At 48.4% G+C, this 20,551-nt stretch overlaps 1 protein-coding gene across 1 annotated transcript in view; it reads right to left on the minus strand.

Moving 5' to 3' along the window:
* The window catches only part of LOC119974762 (ALK tyrosine kinase receptor-like), a 1,320,646-nt gene that overhangs the window by 409,536 nt on the left and 890,559 nt on the right, over positions 1 to 20,551 (minus strand). Inside the window, exon 7 of the mRNA XM_038813974.1 lies at positions 7,044 to 7,193. Coding sequence (XP_038669902.1) covers positions 7,044 to 7,193 — 150 coding nt within the window. The remainder of the gene's footprint in view (positions 1 to 7,043; positions 7,194 to 20,551) is intronic.

A 20,551-nucleotide genomic window follows, 5' to 3' on the forward strand; every position in this document is an offset into this window, starting at 1 on the left:
CCTATTCTGAGTATTCATTGGTTGCATATCATAATATAGAGAAGATCAGGTGGTACCCGAACGCACATTGCGATTGGGTAGTAATCAGTTCTGGTAGTCCGGGGACTCCATCAGTATCCGTGAGCAGGCTGTGATTGGTTGGCTGTCGGTCTTGGCTTCAGTAGCCATGAGCCACGCATTCCCAGAACACCTTGTTTGGCCACTGGGAGATCAAGGCTGATTCTGAGGGACTCCTGGCCATTCATAGAATCCCTACAGTGCAGAAGGAGTCCATTCGGCCTATCAAGTCTGCAACGACCCTCCGAAAGAGCACGCCATCTAGCTCTCCTATTCCGCCCACCCTAGCCTCTCCCCTTAATCCCGCAACCTACTGCACATCCTTGGACACTAAGGGATAATTTAGCACAGCCAATCCACCTAACCTGCACATCTCGGGACTGTGGGAGGAAACCGGAGCACCCGGAGGAAGCCCAGGCAGACACGGGGAGAACATGCAAACTACACACAGACGAGGCCGGAATTGAACCCGGGTCCCTGGCGCTGTGAAGCAACAGTGCTAACCAGTGTGCAACCGTGCCGCCCCGGGAGGGTTTACATGAGGCAAAGGAGCCATTTTAAAATCCCTTATTTCAGGCTTGTGATTTCATGCTGCAATCTCTTGGAATCAATTTCAAACATCAGCCAGAAAGACCCAGCAAGTGGTAATAATGAAGCTGCTGCTGCAAGGAATGCAAATAAAAACTGCCACCCAGTAAAATTGGATGTTTTAAAATGGCTTGGGGGCTGGAGAACAAGCAGTCAATATTACTGGAGTGCTTGGGTTATCCGCTGCAAGAAAGGGAACAATCCATAATAATGCTGGCAAAATCGATCAAAGTGTGCAAAGTCTCACACCTTTAGCTTTTGGGAGGATGAGTTTGACAAGAAGCAACTTCAAGGAGAAGATATTGGCAGCTTGAAGATCAAAACCAGTGCCAGGTGCCACCTAGCTTGATGGTCATCCAAGAAAAAAAAGACAAATGTCTGTCTGAGGACTTACAGAATGGGCAGGGTGAGAGTTCTTGGTTAGAAAATGTCAATGCCAGCTGTGGATTGTCCGAATGTTTCAAGAAAAATTCCAATTTGCACGGCATTAAAATGTCTGGTGAAGCGGCTTGTGCTGATACATTACTGGCTGATGAGTTCCCTGCCAATTTGAAGAGAGGAAGAAGGTGGCGACTTACCAAAACAAGATTTTAATTTTTAATTTTGATGAGATGGGGCTTTTTGGGAAATGTATGCCACAGATAACCTGCATTTGGAACGAGGGGCTGGTTTAGCTCACTAGGCTAAATTGCAAGCCAGCAGCAAGGTTCGATTCCCGTACCAGCCTCCCCGGACAGGCGCCGGAATGTGGCGACTGGGGGCTTTTCACAGTAACTTCATTGAAGCCTACTCGTGACAATAAGCGATTTTCATTTTCATTTCATTCAGGAGAAGACAGCGCCGGAATTTAAAGCAGTCAAAGATTGCCCTGCTGTTCAGCTTGGTGGAAACGCTGCAGGACATTGTAAGATTAAGCCCCGAGATGTGTACCAGTCTGGGGCCCCAGAGGCATTGAGGGGTTATTCCAAGGAACATCTGCGCGTCATTTGGAATTCAAATAAGAGAGCCTGGATGACACGGGAGCTCTTTCAAGAATGGTTCTCTCTGTATGTCATCCCTACCTGGAGGGCGCATTGCGCCAGAGAAAATCTCACCTTGCTCCTCTTGGATAATTGCCTCGGTCACCCTGTCAGCCTCGACGCATTTCAATTTGTACATTTTTTTTTCAGGCAAGAAATATCCGAAAGAACCTAACTTGGAATTTAACATTGATTCATATGGGAACCTATGATTCACTTAAAGTTGTTTCACTTAAAGTCACGGTTTTTAGGTATGCAGCTGCAACTTATTGCGAGGACTTAGTGCATCTTGGCCAATGCTCTCTGTCTGTAACAATTTGCTATTCCTTCAATTCACTTTTGACTACATCAAACCCGAGGAGGCTGCTGAACAACAAGGACTGTACTGTGCTTAAGCTCATGGTCCTGTTCCCAAAACCAACCACAGAGGAACACCAGCACCTCCAAGCCACTCACCATCCTACCTTAGAAATATGTCGCCGTTACTTCACTGTCGTTGGGTCAAAATCCTAGAACTCTATCCTCAACTGCACTGTGGATGTACCTACATACTTGTAACTCTACACTACATGGACTGCAGTGGGTCAAGAAGGCAGTTCACCATCATCTTCTCAAGAGCAGTTTGGGATGGCCAATAAAAATGTTGGCCTGGCCAACAATGTCCACGTCCCGTGATAGAATTTGTAAACATGTTTTGAAATGTGACCAGCATGTGCACAATGATAGCTATGCTGCCACAAGAAACATGATCAAGCAGAACAATGGCTGAAGTGATGGTTCTGCTATGCCAACAACACTGGGGCAATCCTCAGATACTCAGTAGAGACAGTGTCCCAGTTTGTGGGGGTCTGTTGCGTCCTCCACAACCATGCCAACATGAGGGCACAGCCCTCGCCACTGGGGTTTTAGCGGGCACCTTTGGAAAAGGAGGAAGAGGAGAAAGAGGAAGGGAAAACATGATGGCATATCTATGGCCAGGCTGTCTGTAAATGCAATATTTGACTTCAGTTCCAGTGAATCTTATATACTTATTACTCTAGCTCCTTCTAGTGGTTGATCTGGACATTTCATTAACCCTTGCAGTTCTTACATTTATGATAATGTCACAGTGGCAACTCTTGGGTGTCCAAAAGGAGAAAGGTATAAGGCTGGCATTGTGGTGAGGAGAAAGGGGTTCAGAGTAAGGGATACACACTGACACCAGATGCAGCTTGCATGGCAAAAGAGAGTGTGAATGGGGGAGAAGTGGATTGTTAGAAGGACGACTCAGTAGGCACATACTGTCTTAGTTGTTGCTGCTGGCTATGGCCACAAAGTGAGCACCCTCCATTCCAAGGGGATAAACACTGTTAGTTAGCTGTCACTGCCTTCAGTTATGCACCATCTTGTCCTATGAAAAAAGAGGGGCAAGTGTGTCAGTAAATATGGTGCAATGTGTTTGGGTGATGTGCCTCATGTGGTTAAATAGCTGGCAGTGTAGGCGAGGCGTGATATGCAGGTGTGTGGCTTGTGACAGTGTAATGTGTGTGAGGGCGAGGTGAGGATGTGAACGGGAGGCATGAGTTATGCTTGATAGAGATTGGTGGCAGGTGAATGGTGGGGTGAGGTGCCTTGAGCAAGATGTGAGGCGAGGAGCTCAGTTTTAGATGGCACTTGAAGATGATTTCACTTACCATTGTGACATCATTAAACTTCCTGCAGTCCTACAGGGTGAGATTGTTCGCGTTGACCTCTGTAACTATCTGCTCCCACTCCCTTCTCCATCTTATCTGAATGGCCTTCCCTTATGGGAAGAGGGCCACTCTCCTCCTGTCTACCTCCTGCAACAGGGCCACGAGGATTGCATCACAAAATCTGGGAACCCTCCCTCTACCATGCTGCGCCATCCTTACTTTTCTATAGGTCAGCCACTCTTCCTCAGCCACTCCCACTAGCTGCTGCAGCCTAAATGCATTTACACTTTAAGGAGGTGCAGGATAGCTTTAAGTTGTGTTAACCTCACACAAGCTTGGGGCCCCTGCTCAGAGTTTACATGCTGCCTGCATTACTTTGAATGGACTCATTTGTTTAATCTTTTCTGATAGCAGCATCCATTTAATTCTGCAGAAGATGCTATCAATGTCGCATTTGACAGAGTGTAGCTTCAGTAAAACTGAAGTTAATGCACATTGGGGGAAAGCTCTCCTGTGGCTCGCGACAATCCTGGCACAAAGGAAGCTGATTGCAGTTGGTGGAGTGTGCCTGCCCCAGTATATATCCCTGCAGGAGTTCCTGAAGACAGTCTCCTTGGCCCAATTATCTTTAGCTGCTTTGTTAATGACCTTCGTCGACAATAAGGTCAGAAGTAGGACTGTTCATTGACGAACGCAGAGTTCAGCTCCATTCTCAATTCCTAAGATAATGAAGCAGTCCATGCCTGCAGCTCGCTGCAGTTGCAATAACACTCAAGAAGCAAGACACAATCTGGTGCAAGGTAATCTGTTAAATCAGCACCCCAGCCATGATCTTAAATATTCACTCACTCCACCAGCAGTGTGGGAAATGCGGAAAGCCACCACCATTTCTTTGATAGCACCTGCCAAAACACCTTACCCAGCTACAAAACTTTCAAATCAGTAAATCCAGTCGTTATATATTTTGTGCCATGATTCAGAGTAATAAATTCCTTTGTTCACATTTATACTGTTACCTCCCTTTGTGAGTGGCGTTCTGCTGGGATTTTTGAGGCGCACCAGCGATTGCCCTGTAATAACTCTGCTTTACTTCTCTGGGTTCCTCAATCTGAACTACAGAGCCCATAGTGTTTCTGGGGAGAATCCAGGGAGAAGATATACTCAACAGCAGGGTCTCAGCAACATTTCTCAACCAGTGTTCCTACCCGGCAGCTGGCCAAATGGGAGAGTTCACCAGCGGTGCTAAACTGCAGCCGGGGACCGCAAGGCCCCAGGAGATTGGTGGAGGATTGAAGAGGCTTCAATTGGGAGGCAGGGAGGGAGGTGTCCAAGGTGACGATGGACGAGGGAGTTCAACAATTGGGGCTGGAGGGGCAAGGCAGTGATTGCTGAAGGGAATGAGGAGAGTGAGGCCCCGATGGAAGATGCCACTCACAAAGGGAGGTAACAGTATAAATGTGAACAAAGGAAGATTGAGGGCAGCACGGTAGCATGGTGGTTAGCATAAATGCTTCACAGCTCCAGGGTCCCAGGTTCGATTCCCGGCTGGGTCACTGTCTGTGCGGAGTCTGCACGTCCTCCCCGTGTGTGCGTGGGTTTCCTCTGGGTGCTCCGGTTTTCTCCCACAGTCCAAAGATGTGCGGGTTAGGTGGATTGGCCATGCTAAATTGCCCGTAGTGTCCTAAAAAGTAAGGTTAAGGGGGGGGGGGGGGGTTTGTTGGGTTACGGGTATAGGGTGGATACGTGGGTTTGAGTAGGGTGATCATTGCTCGGCACAACATCGAGGGCCGAAGGGCCTGTTCTGTGCTGTACTGTTCTATGTTCTATCTTTGGAATTTGGGACTATGGGGAGGAAGTTGGTTTCAGAAGCAGGGAAAAGATGAAGATTGGAAGGGGGGGTAAAGAGCGCCAGTGATTGAGAGGGACAAGATAGTTAGCAACAATCAAGAGGGTGGGGGATGGGGGGGAATGGGAGGTTGAATTCCCGCTCAGGACTGAGATCAAATTGCGGACAATGTGCATGTATAAAATAGGACTCTTGAGGTTTTGATTTGGTGTCCTTGTTTGCTCATGAGAGCAGGTTAATGTCACAGAGATTACGGTCCTGGTAACTCCAGGCATGTAAATAATGGGATATTTCAACTGCCGACCTGCCCAGGCTGGATAGGGTAAACCGTGTAGTTTATAAGATACTTGTGATCTCCTGCTGCATTGCACATGGGGAGTTAAGGTCAAGTACACAATGCAAGGTCATATGGGGTTAGTGGGTGACTCAAGTTGAGGACATGATGAGAAAGTGGAAGGGAAAGGCTGCAGGTTGAAAAGGGAGGGTGATGAAAAAGGAGTGGAGGGAAGAAATGAGAAAGCAAAAGAAAGAGATGGTGAAGGGAATGACAATGGGTGGGGGGATGAGCGACAGGGTAAGTGGCAGCAGTGGACAGAGGGTGGTAACAGAATGGGAAAGTTGCAAAGGGGAGAGATGGTAGATGAGGGATAGGATAGGGTAAAAGGAGTGGAGGGCAACAGGAGAGGTATGGATACAGTGAAAGAGGATTGGATCAGGCAGAGGGGAGCTGGAGGTTTAGCAAAGGAAGAGCAGGGAAAAGGAAGGATACAGAGGATGATTTGAAGAAGAGAATGAAGGGATTTGACAAGGATGGAGAAGATTCTCAGCATTGAGGACGGGAGGGGGATCATAGAATCATAGAATTTACAGTGCAGAACTCCGCACAGACAATGACCCAAGCCGGAATCGAACCTGGGACCCTGGAGCTGTGAAGCAATTGTGCTATCCACAATGCTACCGTGCTGCCCTAGTACACATACTGGATGTACACATACATTTTATAAATTTATCTGTGCCTGTTTAATAACCAAAGTCAAGTCAATGGTAGACGTGTCTGGTTGATCCGGTGCACTGGCCATTCAGCATAATAGATCATAGAATTTACAATGCAGAAGGAGGTCATTCGGCCCATCGAGTCTGCACCGGCTCCTGGAAAGAGCACCCTACCCAAGGTTACCACCTCCACCCTATCCCCATAACCCAGTAACCCCACCCAACACTAAGGGCAATTTTGGACACTAAGGGTAATTTATCATGGCCAATCCACCTAACCTGCACATCTTTGGACTGTGGGAGGAAACCGGAGCACCCGGAGGAAACCCACGCACACACAGGGAGGATGTGCAGATTCCGCACAGACAGTGACCCAAGCAGGAATCGAACCTGGGACCCTGGAGCTGTTAAGCGATTGCGCTATCCACAATGCTACCGTGCTGCCCTCTAGGCTAAGGACAGGGAAGCCCCAATTCTGTCCCTCCCCATGCTTGTGCTGGGGGAGAGGCTGTCTGAAACAGGACCCCAATCTGAGTGAAAGACTTCGGCCAAGAATGCATCGCTAAGGAATATTGATTTTCAGACGCTACAATTTGTCATCTCCCTCTGGGCAATACCACAAGATGTGGAATCCAGGGTTTCTGATGTATTTACTTGTAGAGGTTGGATAACTTCAAAAATCTCATACATCTTATTCAGAATTCGTATTAATATTTGTACATACATGAGGAAAGTGGCATTTTATTTTCAGATCCTGAAAGTGGTCACTTAGGTAGGCCACAGGCAAATCTATTGTTAGTGCTGAACCACTCAGTGAAAAACCGCGAGGTTTGTGGTGAAGAAAATAAAAACATTTGAATAAGGTACCTTCTGAATAACAAAGGTTGTTTCTCTCTTCTTCACTGGCTGACTGACTTTCCTTTAACTTCCAACTTGGTTCATCCATCTCAGAGGTAACTGACGACCATCCACAATCCTCTTCTTCGAAGGAACAGTGTGAGCCGGTGGGAAGGTTATCTGGTGAAGGAAGAAAATCTGGATGATGCTTTCCATCTGTTGCGCAAAAAGAATGACTGTAGCAAGATATACGAGCAGCTTGTGTGGTAAATGCAAGACAAATTACCACCAGTTTGATCCACGTAACATACAAGAGCCACCGACACAATGAGCAATGGCAGTGACTGATTGAATGGTTCATTTTTAGCAATCTTCTTCTCCGTGTCATGTCCATACAATAGCTTTGTATTAGAAATTAGCCACACATCTTTAAATTGACTACTTTACTTTTTTGCTGGATATTTCACTGGTGCTGGGTGAATGGAGTGATATACAAGAAAGTGATGAGAAAAGGCCATGTGGCCAAAGGAACCTATTCTGTATTCCAGACTGGATGACTGATTATGTAAATAAAAGTACAAAAAGTGCATGGTGGACCTGCCAGTAGCTGGGGGGAAAAGAGCTCAACATTTGGAGCAGGAGCTTTCACTAGAACTGAGCACAATATGATGAAGGGTTATATTTGTTGGTGGAGTGGGCAGATAGGTGGCAGATGAAGTTCAGTGCGGAAAAGTGTGATGTGATGCATTTTAGGAGGAAGAACATGGAGACACAATATCAAATTGTAGACTAGAATCATAGAATCCCGACAGTGCAGAAGGAGGCCATTTGGACCATCGAGTCTGCACCAAGCCTCTGAAAGAGCACCCTGCACAGGCCCGGACCCCACCCTATCCCTGTAACCCCACATTGGGGCAATTTAGCATGGCTAATCCACCTAACCTACACATCTTTGGACTGTGGGAGGAAACCGCAGCACCCGAAGGGAGCCCATGCAGACATGGGAAGAATGTGCAAACTCCACACAGTCATCCAAGGTCAGATTCGAACTCAGGCCTCTGGCAATGTGAGGCAGCAGTGCTTTTTAAAAAATAAATTTAGAGCACCCAATTCATTTTTTCCAATTAAGGGGCAATTTAGTGTGTTCAATCCACCTATCTTGCTCATCTTTTGGGTTGTGGGGGCGAAACCCACGCAAACATGGGGAGAATGTGCACACTCCACACGGACAGTGACCCAGAGCCGGGATCGAACCTGGGACCTCAGCGCCGTGAGGCAACAGGGCTCACCCACTGCGCCCCGTGCTGCCCTGTGAGGCAGCAGTGCTAACCACTTGCTCTACGCACCCCCCCCCCCCACCCCCGGCGATTCCCCACCCCAGGATGGGCCAAGTGGCCGCCAAAAAAGCCCGAGCCCCGCCGGCGCCGTTCACATCTGGTCTTACCCGTCAGGACCTCGCCGTCCACCCTGTCGGGGGCGGCCTGGTGGGTGGGGGTGAGGCGGGGTCCGACCTCGGTGGGGGGGGGTGGGGGCCTCCACCGTGGCCTGGCCCCCGACCAGGGCCTACTGATCGTCGGGCCGGCCTTTCCTGGTGGGGGGCCTCTTTTACTCCGCGCTGGCCCCTGTAGCCCGACACCATGTTGCGTCAGTGTGCGGAGAAGATCGCTACCACACATGCGCAAGTTTGCGCCGGTCACAGTGTGCATGCGCGAATTCACGCCAGTCGCAGCGCGCATGCGCAGACCCAGTGTCACCCATTTGACGCCGGGATCGGCAGCTGGAGCGGTGTGGCTACGGCAGAGGATCGCTACACTTAGCGGTCCGATGACGCCGTTGTGAAACCCTCCAGTTTTTACGACGGCGTCAACACTCTGCAATCAGAAGGGAGAATTCCGCCCAGGGACTCTGCACAGACAGTGACCCAAGCAGAGACTCAAACCTGGGACCATGGCGCTGTGGAACAACAGTGCTAACCACTGTGCTGCCGTGCCACCCAGACTTGGAGAATCGGTGTACTTGGAGACCCGGTGCAGACACAGTGGGCCGAACGGCCTCCTACTGCACCTTAACGATTCTGTGATTCTGTGACATTGAAAATGCTAACATATCATCCACTCTCAAGTACCGATTGGCCAGCTGTGAGTTTCCACTATTTGCAGATTTAATTTCAGTATTTGAAGGCTTCCATTTTTATCTCTAAAATCCATCTGAATAAGACTTTTATCTGATCTATTTAGCCATATAGGAGAAGGTATATTCTTTTCTTGTGACCGTCAGACAAATAAGGTATACAGGAAAAAATTCAGGGAAAAACAAGACTCATCCCAAGTGTAAAGAGCTTAAACTATGAAAAACATTTTGATAAACTGAAACCGGTCCCAGAAAGAAGCTGTGTTTGAAATTTTAAGTAATAGAAATGTAAACTGAGAATACTCCGTCTAAGTCTGCAGTGGGAGAAAAACACCTTAATGGAGAATAAGAAAAAAATTTAAAGCTGATATCAAGAAGCATTTCTTTTTTCAGCGTAATCTTTTGGGACAATTTGCCAGATACTGTAGCTGGAATAAAAACACTAGAGGTGTTCAAAATACACTTCGAAATAGGATGGAGAGAGTTAAGATACTTCTGGGATTGCGTTTCATGACTTGATTTGTCTTTTCTTGCTGTTAACTTTCTCTACCAAAAGGCAAATAAAGAAAAACACCAAAATATCAATGTAATCTTCCATGTTATTGTAGATTCCATTATATGTGTCCTTCTTCGGCAATATCCAGTGAAATGATGAGGGAAAACGGAAAAATATTGATGAAGAACGGGCACTTATCGAAACATAGAAAATAGAAGCAGGAGTAGACCATTCGGCCCTTCGAGCCTGCTCCACCATTCATTACGGTCATGTCTGATCATCCAACTCAATACTCTGATCCCGTCTCTCTCCCCCCCCCCCCCCCCCCGTTTCCCCCGCCCCGCCCCCCCCTATCCCTTGAGCCCCAAGAGCGGTATCTAATTCCTTCTTGAAATCACACAACATTTTGACCTCAACTACTTTCTGTGGTAGTGAATTCCACAGATACACCACTCCCTGGGTGAAGAAATTTCTCCTCAACCAGTCTTAAAAGGTTTACCCCCTTTTGAAAAAAATAAATGTAAATTTTTTTTTCCAATTAAGGGGCTATTTAGCATAGCCAATCCACCTACTCTTTGGGTTGTTGAGGTAAGACCCGCGCAGACATGGAGGGATTGTGCAAACTCCACATGAACAGTAACCTGGGGCCAGGATCGAACCAGAGTCCTCAGCGTTGTGAGGCAGCAGTGCTAAACCACTGTGCCGCCTGAAAAGGTTTATCCCTTATCCTCAAACTATGACCCCACGTTCTGGACTCCCCAACCATCGAGGAAACCTTTAATTTTTTTTATAAATGTAGAGTATGCAATTCTTGTTTTTTCCAATTGAGGGGCAATTTAGTGTGGCCAATCCACCTACCCTGCACATCCTTGGATTTTGGGGGTGAGACCCATGCAGAATGTGCAAACTTCACACAGACAGTGACCGGGGCCGGGATCGAACCCCGGCCCTCGGCGCCGAGAGGCAGCAGTGCTAACCACTGTGCCGCCCTTGGGAACAGTTTTTCTGAATCTACCATGTCTCATCCTGTTAGAATTTTGTATGTTTCTATGAGATGCACTCTCACTCTTCTAAACTCCAATGAATATAATCCTAACCAATTTAGTCTCTCATCATATGAGTCCCGCCATCGAAGGAATCAGCCTGGTAAACCTTCGCTGCACTCACTCCTTAACAAGAACATCCTTCCTCAGAAAAGGACACCAAAACTGCACACAATACTGCAGGTGCGGCCTCACCAATGCCCTATACAATTGCAATAAAGCATCTCTATTCCTATATTCAAATCCTCTCGCTATGAAGGCCAAGATACCATTTGTCTTCTTTACTGCCTGTTGCATCCGCGCGCTTACTTTCAGCGACTGATGCATGAGGACATCAAGATTTTGCTGAGTATCCACGTCCCCCAATTTACACCCATTCAAATAATCTGCCTTCCTATTCTTGCCACCAAAGGAGATAATCTCACATTATACTGCATTTGCCATGCATGTGCCCACTCACTCAGCCTGTCCAAATCCCGCTGAAGCATCTCTGCATCCTCCTCACAGCTCATCTCCTACCTGACTGTATCATCTGCAAATTTGGAGATAATACATTCAGTTCCCTCGTCCAAATTATTAATATATAATGTGAACAGTTGGGCCCTTGCACAAATCCCTGCGGAACCTCACTAGCCACTGCGTGCTAATCGGAAAAAGTCACATTTATTTCAACATTTTGCTTTCAGTCCGCTATTGAGTTTTCTATCCATCTCAAGACACTGCCCGTAATCCCATGCGCTTTAACTTTACATAGTAATCTGCTAAGAGAGTCCTTGTCGAAAGCCTTCTGAAAGTCTAAATAAACTACATCCACTGGTTCTCCCTGGTCAACTCTAATCATCACATCTTCAAAGAATTTCAGTAGATTTGTCAAGCATGAGTTCCCTTTCCTAAATCCATACTGACTGTTTGATTATACCACTGCTTTCCAAATGCTGTGCAATGAAATCCTTGATAATGGACTCTAGCAATTTCCTTACTACCGACATTAGGCTCACTGGTCTATTGTTCCTGTTTTCTCTCTATCTCATAGAACATAGAATTATAGAACATAGAACAGTACAGCACAGTGCAGGCCCTTTGGCCCACGATGTTGTGCTGATCACTTATCCTAATCTAAGATCAACCTAACCTACACCCCTTCAATTTACTGCTGTCCATGTGCTGGACAGGCACATTTAAGAGTCGCTCAAATGTCCCTAATGACTCCGACTCCACCACCCTCACTGGCAGTGCATTCCACGCACCCACCACTCTGTGTAAAGAACTGACCTCTGTCATCTCCCCTATACCTTCCTCCAATCACCTTCAAATTATATCCCCTCGTGACAGCCATTTCCACCCTGGGGAAAAGTCTCTGGCTATCCACTCTATCCGTGCCTCTCATCACCTTGTACACCTCTATCAAATCACCTCTCTTCCTTCTTCACTCCAGTGAGAAAGGCTGAGGGAGCTAGGGCTTCATAAGACATGCATCTATTATATCTACTTATATTAGCGACTCTCCAACCTGTAAGAACCATTCCAGAGTCCAAAGAATTTTGGAAAATGACCACCAGTGGATCTACTACCTCCCGGGCTACTTCCTTTCGTACTGTGGGATGAAAATTATCAGGCCCTGGAGATTTATCCGCCTTAAATCCCATTAAGTTCCCCAAAACTATTTCTCTACTGATACTGATTTCCTTCAGCTCCTCACTAAAACTTGTGTTTCTCAGTACTTCCAGTACATTATTCATGTTTTCCTTTGTGAAGACAGAAACAAAGAACATAAGTAGTTCCTCAGCCATTTCTTTACTCCCCCGTAATGAATTCCCCTGTTTCTGACTGTAAGGGACCTACATTCATTTTTGTCAATCTTTTCCTCTTTACGTAGCTACAGAACCTTTTATAGTCAATTTTTTTGTTCCCAGCTAGCTTACTTTCATACTGTTTTTTCCCCTTCTTTATTAATCCCTTGGTCTGCCTTTGCTGAATTTTAAACTGCTAGAATCCTAAGGTCCATTGCTTATTCTTGCTAATTTGCATGCTCCTTCTTTGAATGTAATACTATCTCTAATTTCTCTTGTAAGCAATGGTTTGACCACAGTTCCCTTTCTACTTTTGCATCTTTTGTAAGGGCCACGAAGAATCCAGGACGAGTTACTTGCACACGCACGCACACACGCACACACGCACACACGCACACACGCACACACGCACACACGCACACACACTGAACGGCGTAATGGTTGTACATCCACGGCCCGTGGGCCCGACGATTCCCCCTCTGAGGCGTCCTGTGTCTCCATCTCGGAGTCGGAGTCCGCTGCCTCCGTCATCTCGGCGTCGCTATCTCCACGCAGTTCTGCAACGACCTGCGCAGGCTTTGAGTGAGGCACCAGAGGAATATTGTGAGGAATACTTTCCACTGTGTCTGGTCTCTGTGGCTGGAGAAATAAGCTCCGGGGGCGGGAAATCTTTGGAAGGGATGGTCTTCTGGACCGAACGTGGTCTACATGCTTGCACTGGAGACGGCCCTGGGCTTGCACCTGATAAGAGATAGGGCCAGTTTGGCGAAAGATTATGCCAGGGACCCACGGGCACCACCAGCAAAATTTCGAACGAACACTGGGTCACCAGGTGCAAACTGCCGAATCGGTCGATGCCGAGAAAAACCATGTCCCTGCCATTCTTGTGTGCGGCGTACTTTTGAGCCAATGTCCGGGAAAACCATGCCAAGGCGGGTGCGAAGTCTCCAGCCCATTAAGAGTTCCGCGGGAGCTACCCCAGTCACCACATGTGGGGTGGTCCTATATGAAAACAAAAATCGAGCCAGTCTTGTGTCCATCGATCCGGAAGACTGCTTCTTTAGGCCTCATTTGAATGTGTGCGCTGCGCGCTCCGCCAACCCATTTGAAGTCGGGTGGTATGGGGCGATGCGGATATGGCGTATGCCGTCCACCTTCATGAACCTCGCAAACTCCTCACTTGTGAACGGAGTGCCGCTGTCCGTGACCAGCACCTCGGGGAGGCCATGCCTACTGAAAGACAAACGCATCTTCTCGATTGTTGAGCAGGACATTGTGCCTCCCATCTTATGCACCTCTAGCCATTTAGACCGGTGAAATCTGCATGCAAGCGCGCCCAAGGCCGCCCTGGCCATTCCCAGTGATGTAGGGGCGCGGCCGGCGGAAGCTTCTGATGCTCCTGGCAAATGGAGCAGTTTTGGGCCACCTTCTCAATGTCAGTGTCGAGGCCTGGACATCAGACATAACTCCGGGCCAACATTTTCATTTTGGTCACACCTGGATGCCCATTGTGCAAGTCTCTCAGTATCAGCGCCTGTCCTTTTTCCGGGACAATCACACGCGTCTCCCACAAAAGGATGCCGTCTTCCACGCTGAATTCGGACAGCTTGGAGGAAAATGCCCGCAACTCACCTGGGAGCTGTCTATGCTGCCCAACATACAGGACTATGTGCCGAACCTTTGACAGGAATGGCTCCATCTGGGTCCACTCACGGATCGGTGATGCCATGACAGGCAAGGTGTCCATAACATTTAGGGTTGCAACCACCTCACCGGTCGTGGGGGTCGACATGGGGCCGTTCGATAAAGGCAATCAGCTCAATGCGTCGGCATTCGCTATCTGGGTTCCTGGTTTGTGCTCCAGAGAATACTCGTATGCAGCGAGCAACAAAGCCCAGCGCTGGATCCGTGCAGAAGCAATGGGCGGTATTGGCTTATCCTCTCGGAAAAATCCCAGCAGAGGTATATGATCAGTCACGATAGTGAAGTGGCGGCCATACACATACTGGTGGAAGCGTTTCACTGCAAAGACCACCGCGAGTCCCTCCTTCTCGATCTGTGCGTACTTTTTTTAAAATAAATTTAGATTACCCAATTATTTTTTCCAATTAAGGGGCAATTTAGCGTGGCCAATCCACCTACTCTGCACATTTTTGGGTTGCGGGGGCGAAACCCACGCAGACACGGGGTGAATGTGCAAACTCCACACGGACAGTGACCCAGAGCCAGGATCGAACCTGGGACCTCAGCGCCGTGAAGCGGTTGTGCTAACCACTAGGCCACCGTGCTGCCCTCTGTGCGTACTTCTTTTCCGCTGCAGTCAATGTGCAGGAGGTGAAAGCTCGGCCCCGTTCTCCATCTTATGGGACAGGATGGCCCCAATACCACACGGGGATGCATCAGATGTGATGAGCAAAGGCTTTCCAGGATCATAGTGGGTTAGTAACCCAGACAACGACAATTGTTGTTTTACCCACCGGAAAGCGATTTCTTGCGGCTGACCCCAAACCCAGGTGCGATTCTTCTTTAGCTGAAGGTGCAACGGGGCCAGCGTAGTTGCCAGATTGGGGAGGAACTTTCCATAATAGTTTACGAGGCCGAGGAAAGAACGAAGATTCAGCCTGTTGAATTGCGCGCACGTTCTCTGCGACGGGGTGCAAACCTTCGCGGTCCACTCGATAACCTAGGTAGTCCACTTCCTTTGCCTGAAAGACGCACTTTGTAGGACGTAAACGGACTCCAGCCTCCGAAAAGCGTCTCAAGACAGCCTCCAAATTTTTCAAATGTTCCTGCGTCCCTGTAATCAAAATGTCGTCTAAGTAGATAGCGACACGCGGTAAACCTCTCATAATGCCCTCCATGATGCGTTGAAAAATTGCGCAGGCAGAGGATATCCCAAAGGTCAACCGTGTATATTCATACAGGCCCTGGTGTGTATTAATCGTTACATATGGCCGGGAGGCAGGGTCCAGCTTCAACTGTAGGTAGGCGTGACTCATATGTTATTTTGTGAACAAGAGTCTGCCTCCAAGCTTCGCGTAGAGATCCTCTATGCGAGGCATTGGATATTGGTCAAGCCGGGAAGCCGTATTCACTGTAGGTTTCTAGTCGCCGCACAAGCGAACTGTGGCATCTGGCTTCATTACAGGTACAATTGGTGCTGCCCAGTCAGCGAAACAGACGGGCTTGATAATACCCAAAGTCTCCAAACGAGTGAGCTCCCCTTCTACCTTCTCGGGCAAGGCGTAAGGCACCGGGCGTGCCCGGAAATAGCGCGGCGTGGCTCCTGGTTCGACTTGGATACGGGCTACGGCCCCTTTTATTTTCCTGAAACCGGGCTGGAATACATCTGGGTATCGTCCTCGTACCTCAGCCAACTCTCCAGAAACTGTTTGGAGGATGTGCTGCCACTGCGCCGCAAATGGCGCAACCAATCCCGACCCAACAGGCTGGGCCCATGGCCACGCACCACGATAAGTGGGAAACGCCCCACCTGGCATCCATAAACAACAGGGGTCATCGTAGTTCCTGCAATGTCCAATGGTTCCCCCGTATTAGTGGCCAACCTGGCCTGTGTCTCGGTTAATGTAAGGGTCTGTATACCCTGCTTGATGCGGTCGAATGTCCTCTGGGCGATCACGGAGACCGCTGCGCCAGTGTCCAACTCCATCTCAAGCGGGTGACCATTGACCCGTACTGTCACTTTAATGGGGGCCACACGGGCAGCTGCCACACAATGCAGCTGCAGGCAGTCATCCTCCGTCTCCACGTCCTCGGGAGTAGTCGCCGCAGGTTCATTCAAATGAAAGGTACGGCCCCTGGGCTGGCCCCAGTTTCTGTCGGAACCACGGCACCTCTGGCGTCCCCAGGACCGGCGTCCGTGACGGGGTCGGCGCCTACAAGTCTGAAACGGACATGGCTCCTCATCCATTGGTTCTGGAGAAGGCTTCCTTCGGGGAGGAATATCCGACGGCCACTGGCGTCGATCCGGACGTCGCCTCGCCCAAGGTACCGCAGGGGTGCGGGGGGATGCTTTCGGACGGAAGGGGTTGCGCCCCAAGGCATGCACCTACATTCCCTATAGCTCCTGCACTCCCCGTTCTGCGCTCTCTCGGGACAATACTATTTGAATGGCCTGTTGAAAAGTCAATGTTGGCTCAGCTAACAACTTTCTCTGGGTGGCCACATTGTTAATACCGCAAACCAAACGGTCGCGTAACATTTCTGACAAGGTCTCGCCATAATGACAGTACTCTGCAATCCTGCGTAGCCTGGATAGAAACTCGGCAAGGGATTCTCCTGGGGTCCTCTCAGCGGTATTAAACCGGTAACGTTGGACTATCGTGGATGGGGTTGGGTTAAAATGTTGCCCCACTAAGTTCACAAGTTCATCAAATGTTTTGGTGTCCGGCACAGCTGGGTACGCAAGGCTCCTAATCACCCCAAATGCAGGGGTCGCAGGCGGTGAGCAATATGACCACCTGCCGCTTGTTTTTGGTGATGTTGTTTGCCCGGAAATAGTAACGCATCCGTTGTGCGTACTGGTTCCAGCTTTCCAGCGCAGCATCAAAAACATCCAAACGTCCATACAGAGGCATGGTGTAATAGAAAACAACTTCCAACCTGTATCCAACAAAAACCCAGGGAGGTGGCTTCAGCAGTGTAGACAGCTATTCACTTTGACCCTCGTCGCCAGTTTTGTGAGGGCCACGAAGAATCCAGCACGAGTTGAAGGATAAAAAGAAATAACATTTATTTACAATAATATATATACAACAGCAGCAGCAACTCCCTTGCTGCTCACTCTCCTCTAGCCGCTTCCAAACTGGCCAGCTTTATTTATGCAGGGAATCTGCTAATGATTTCTCTGCCCCCCTCATTGGGGAAGCTCATACTCCCAAAGGATTGTGGGATTGCCATTAGTCCCCAGCCAGTGGTAAGCAGGCAGGTTATAACAACATCAAATAGGAATAAACAACTTTTGAAGTTCATCTATTTGTTCCTTGAATGCCTGCCATTCATTGCCTGTCCACTGTCCTTCCAATTAGTCATATTTCCCAGTCCATCATAGACAGCTCATGCCTGATATCAGCATAGTTACCTTTACTTAGTTTAAGGACCTGGTCTCATAGTCTCTGGTACATGATATGGTCAGCTTTTGTAAAAACCATCCAACTTCTGAGTTTGCTTGGATTTTTCACACAGCTTTTCAGAGCCTCTATCCGGTTGTGATCATTGACTCAAAAACAGTGAACATCATTAGGCCAGACTGTCGGGGGCATGTTTAAGGGGCTGTCTGGGGAATAAGGCCAGACTGTCGGGGGCATGTTTAAGGGGCTGTCTGGGGAATGAGGCCAGACTGTCAGGGGCATGTTTAAGGGGCTGTCTGGGGAATGAGGCCAGACTGTCTGGGGAATGAGGCCAGACTGTCAGGGGCATGTTTAAGGAAGGCTTCTCTTGGCAGTGACAGTCTGACAAAGAATTGCGTGAAGGACATGGTCTGGCATCTAATGCCATCCAAGCAGGACCCAGACCTTCCTGTCACTTGCCATTTCAACTCACCACCCTGCTCTCACGTCCACATGTCCATTCTTGCCCTGTTGCAATTTTCCAGTGAAGCCCAACGGAAACTGGAGGTGTCATAATATACACACAAGTATATGATGGTGCACAGACAGACACTGACTGACACACTGAATGACCAGTCAACACTCAGAACACAGCAGCCACTCACCAGACAGGACACGGCCACTATAAAGCCAGAGGGCACTAGTTTTCCCGCTCTCTTGGGATGCAGCCTCTGAGATGATCAGAGCCTGTGAGCAGCAACACGAACATCTACCATGTGCCAGCAGGATAGTCTGGTCAGGTTAGCCTCAGGTCTCCAGTCAACTCAGCACAGTGTCAACCCACAGTTCAAGTATGTTTAACAGCTCATAGTTCAATAAAATAGAGTTGCATTTCTCCAAGTGTTGGAAGCCTGTCTCTCTCACTGCTATGGTAAACGCAGTCTTCGCAGACCCAGCATACCCAACACATCAGGAGGAACAGCACCTTCTCTTCCGATTAGGCCAGGGGTGGGCAAACTTTTCCGTGCAAGGGCCGCATTCAGAAATTCACAATTCACAAAGGGCCGCATAGTATATTAAGTAAAATAATTATGTCAACCGGTTATGATTCTGGGCGCCTCATATAGAACATAGAACAGCACAGCACAGGCCCTTCGGCCCTCGACGTTGTGCCAAGCAATGATCACCCTACTCAAGTCAACGTATCCACCCTATACCGGTAAGTAACCCAACAGCCCCCCCACCCATTAACCTTTTTAAAAAAAATTTAAAAAAAAAAAAAATTTTTTTTAAAAAAAATTTTTTTTTTTTTTTTTTAATGACTTGGTGGGCCGCAGAAATACCTTTGGCGGGCCGCATGCGGCCCGCGGGCCGTAGTTTGCCCACCCCTGGATTAGGCACATTACAGCCTTCTGACTTAATGAGTTCAACAACTTCAGACTGTGAACTCTCTCCTCCACCTTCACCCCATTTTTATTTCTATCAATTTACTTTCATTTCATCCATCAATCTGCTTTCCCTTCACCATTGCCCCCCTCCCCCCACCCAACGTGGGTCATCTGTTCCCTGTTCCTAGTTGCTCATTAAAGCACTGCTCACCTTTGTTTTGCCATTTCCATGTTAATAATTTCTTAATGTGCCACTATCAGCATCCTTCTTAGCCTTGATCACCCCCATTTACATCCCCTTTGACTTTTTGTCCATGATATCTTTGCCAATCTCTTCCTATCGCTGCCCTCTATCCAATCCCACTGCGCCACACTCCGCCCACCCACAACTGTATTAATCTGACCCTATTTGCAGTTCTCTCCAGCTTTGACAGATTCATCCAGACTTGAAATGTTAACTCCCTTCTCTCTCCATAGGTGCTGTCAGATCTGCTGAGATTGACCAGTATTCTCTTTTTTTGCTTTAGCTTCCAGCATCCGCTTTTCTGCCATCTATTGAATTTGGTTCTGCAGGCTCAAAGCACGGTACTGGGACGCATAGGGTACTTGCATTCAGGGGAGGCATTTCGATCCAGTTGTAGTTCCAGGGTCATGGGGGTTGGTGGATGGTCACATGGTTTGGGGGGGGGGGGGGGCGGATTTGTTCTCTGTAGGTACGGGTGCTCCAAGAACGGACGGAGTCAGATTAACGAGGGGCATGGAGACGTCAATATTGAAGGGAATGGGGGAAGAACAGGAATATAACATCAATAATGATGGAGTCAAGTGTGAGACAGAGAGTCTGGATGGGCACAGGAGAAGGTGGGATTAGGAGGCGACGACTCTGGAAGAGGATGGGAAGAACTTGATGGGTCGCAAGGGGATGTTGGAATGTTGTTTGACGCACTTACAAATTGAAGAAGAACCATCGGTGGCACGGTGACACAGTGGTTAGCACTACTGCATCACAACACAGCGACCGGGGTTCAATTCCGACCTCGGGTGACTGGCTGAATGGAGTTTGCTCTTTCTCCCCATGTCTGCGTGGGGTTCCTCCAGGTGCTCCGGTTTCCTCCCACAGTCCAAAGAGGTGCAGGTTAGGAGAATTGATCATGCTAAATTGCCCATTAATATCCAAAAGGCTAGGTGGGGTTACAGGGAGAGGGTATGGAGTGGGCTTAGGTAGGGTGCCCTTTCAATGGGTCAGTACAGACCCATGGGCTGAATGGCCTCCTTCTGCTTTGTAGGGATTAATTCTAATCTTCCACTTTGCTCTGTTATGATGCAGTTCAGAATACAATCAGGGAATAATCAATATTGCAGTGGTCAGAGAGGAGTTTATACCTTCTCTTTTGGACCGAGTGAAGGGACACACTTTTAATACGTTGCACAAACCATGGAGAACTGGGCTCAGCTAAGTGCTGTTCTCAAGGTTCAAATGTCCATTGAAGGATCATTGCTCCAACACCAATGGAGTTCCTGTGAAAATCCATTCGGGTTTGGAACTGGAGTTGAGTGCATGTAATTGGCCACCTGCTCCTGTCAAAGGCAGGAGAAAAGGGATGGAGGTGAATTCATTCAAG

This window comes from Scyliorhinus canicula, chromosome 1 (assembly GCF_902713615.1).
Source record: "Scyliorhinus canicula chromosome 1, sScyCan1.1, whole genome shotgun sequence".
Lineage (NCBI taxonomy): Eukaryota > Metazoa > Chordata > Chondrichthyes > Carcharhiniformes > Scyliorhinidae > Scyliorhinus > Scyliorhinus canicula.